The 2544-nt window shown below is 41.4% G+C and overlaps 1 protein-coding gene and 1 long non-coding RNA gene across 2 annotated transcripts in view; both read left to right on the top strand.

The window, feature by feature from the left end:
• The window catches only part of usp6nl (USP6 N-terminal like), a 107803-nt gene that overhangs the window by 12342 nt on the left and 92917 nt on the right, over positions 1 to 2544 (top strand). Inside the window, exon 2 of the mRNA XM_032505243.1 lies at positions 1666 to 1772. Within this exon, the coding sequence (XP_032361134.1) occupies positions 1769 to 1772 (4 nt within the window). The 5' untranslated portion in view covers positions 1666 to 1768. The remainder of the gene's footprint in view (positions 1 to 1665; positions 1773 to 2544) is intronic.
• The window catches only part of LOC116673126 (uncharacterized), a 17621-nt gene continuing 17042 nt past the window's right edge, over positions 1966 to 2544 (top strand). The window contains exon 1 of the long non-coding RNA XR_004327758.1: positions 1966 to 2101. This is a non-coding gene — a long non-coding RNA (uncharacterized LOC116673126). The remainder of the gene's footprint in view (positions 2102 to 2544) is intronic.

Consider the following 2544-nt stretch of genomic DNA (forward strand, 5'->3'; position numbering starts at 1 on the left):
ATCTGGGTTCGATTCCCACTGCGATGCATCAACCAATGTGTCCCTGAGCAAGACACTTAACCCATATCCGGTATACAGTGAGGTTCGAAAGTTTGGGCACCCCAGGTAAAAATGTGTATTAAGTTGCATAAAGAAGAAAAGATGGAAAAAATCTCCAAAAAGCATCAAATGACAGATAAGACATTCGAATGTTACAAAAAGTTAGATTTTATTTCCATCAATTAAACTTTCAAAATAACAGAAATCTAAAAATGGGGTCCGCAAAAGTTTGGGCACCCTGCAGAGTTAATACCTTGTACTGCCCCAGTTTTTCCCCATACTTTCCCATTGACTATTTTGTGGTGGTGTGACACACAATTGACACTAAGTAATATTATAAGGTCAAATAAATTCCTGTACTGACTTTGTGATTAAAGATTTCTATTTCTTTCTGACACAACCACTAAGCTTTATGCAAATGATTGCGTAATGACGTCACAAATATACAAACGAGCGTATGACATCATCCCAAAGAGCAGAAGGAGAAAACGTATTGATTTATTTATTATGTTTGAAAGACTCCATTAACAATCCTAACAGTGGTTATAGAGGCTGATGAGGTTGGAGGTGGTGAAGAACAATTTATTATTTGTTCGTCAATCAATCAAAAATGCCAAATATTTTCTAGTCCCAGCTTTTAAAATATGGACATGTGTTTAGTTTAGTTCCTCTTGAATTAATACTTTGGGTTTTGGATGTTTGATTGGACAAAATTAATTTAAAGACGTCACCTTCGGGGGTTTCTTTCTGTTATTTTATACAGTAAAAAAATTCACACGTTATTCAATGACGGTGACAATGATGGGGATAACAAAGCCCCTAAGGCCGTATCAGCGCTCTCTCTCTCTCTCTCTCTCTCTCTCTCTCTCTCTCTCTCTCTCCCACCTGTAGTGGATGCATCTGCCCGATTGCTGCCCCGCTGCTTATTTGTCACTCCCTGTGCGCTGAAGCATTCTGCTGACCTGTGCTGCTTTTTTGCTCGCAGCCCTGGAGAGATTGGATCCACCAGCTTCTGCAGTAATCGGAGGGTTGTAGGGGGGGGGGGGGGGGGCTAATTTCTCTATCACCTGCATCATTGCCCCACCCCTCCACCTTCCTGCCCACCCCTCCCTACTACTCATCATCCAGCAAGCATCTGCAGAGTGATCAAATTACCCACTATTTACCGCATACTATCATCAGATTACCGTTATTTAGTCCAATGACCGGGGTGATTTGAATGCGCACACACACACACACACACACACACACACACACACAGAGCCAAACCCAAGGCTGTTCATTCACTTGCCCTGTGCACTTCCATTCTCTCACAGTGACGATGGTAATGAGCCGGTCCACATCCTTATCATCCACTGTGTGTGTGTGTGGGGGGGGGGGGGGGGGTATGTGGAAGACAGTATTTGTCCATTTCAATGATTTCTCTGAATGCATCTTTTTACATTGGAATGAAAAGGGCCTAATTTCTTTATCATTCTGTTCCCCTCAATGTATCAGTTTGTCTATAAAATGTCTGTCGCAATTTCCCAAAGCCCAAAATAATGACTTCAGATGAAACCCCAAAACTGTCCAAGTTACAGTGATATAAGAGACAGGAAGTGATCTCCTGTTTTCCTTCCTCCCCAGGTCATGAGTGCCTCTAGGAAAGACCTAGTGGAGAATAACCTCACCTGTCCAAAGACCGGCCCTACCTGGGCCTCGCCCTGCCCCCCAACTCTGGACTCCCACCATGAGTAAGTCCCCGACTTTTCATTAATTCATTAAAAACGGTTCGCGTGTGCACTCCTCCGCTGGCTGCTTTGTCGTTGTGATGCATATTGCAGGATATCATGTAGGGGTGGAGCAATACATCGGTCTGGATCGACATATCGATTCAAAGATCCAATAGTATCGATGCAAATTGAAAATATTGATACATATTAGGCTTGTACGATAGTGACAAAATGTGAATTGCGATATTGTTTATGAATATTGCAATATCGATATTAATTCTGATATTTCTTAAACATATGTACAATTACAAAAGTTAGGGGAAAACGCATCAAAATAGATTCCCAACAATGTGACTGACTCACTGACCAGAGACTAGAGATGAATATGAGCCACTTGGCTAAAGCCGGCATATTTATATTGTAGTTCAGTTACTGTGAGCCAATAATCTGAACTAAAACTATTTTTAGAGAGAATATTTTGGGTTTTCGGGTGTTTTGAATGAATTGATCCCAGTCAGTTTTTTGGAACCAGCATTTCGAGGCCATTGGAGGAACTGCAAATTAAGACATTTTGTCATCACTTTAGCTTGCTGTTCTGGTAAAATCAACAGTAGTGTTTACCTTTTCTAATGCTGGATTGGTTGTTGTGGCTGGTGGTGTTGGTCAGCATTAGTGAGTGAGGTATAACCTTTTTTTTAATGAACATTAAAATAGATTTTGGTTTGTGGGAACAGGGTAGTCTGAGATCTGATTAGAAGAGGATTGTTGCATGGATGCAGTGTTTAAGATGTGG

The sequence above is a fragment of the Etheostoma spectabile genome, chromosome 23, assembly GCF_008692095.1.
Source record: "Etheostoma spectabile isolate EspeVRDwgs_2016 chromosome 23, UIUC_Espe_1.0, whole genome shotgun sequence".
NCBI classification, from domain to species: Eukaryota; Metazoa; Chordata; class Actinopteri; order Perciformes; family Percidae; genus Etheostoma; species Etheostoma spectabile.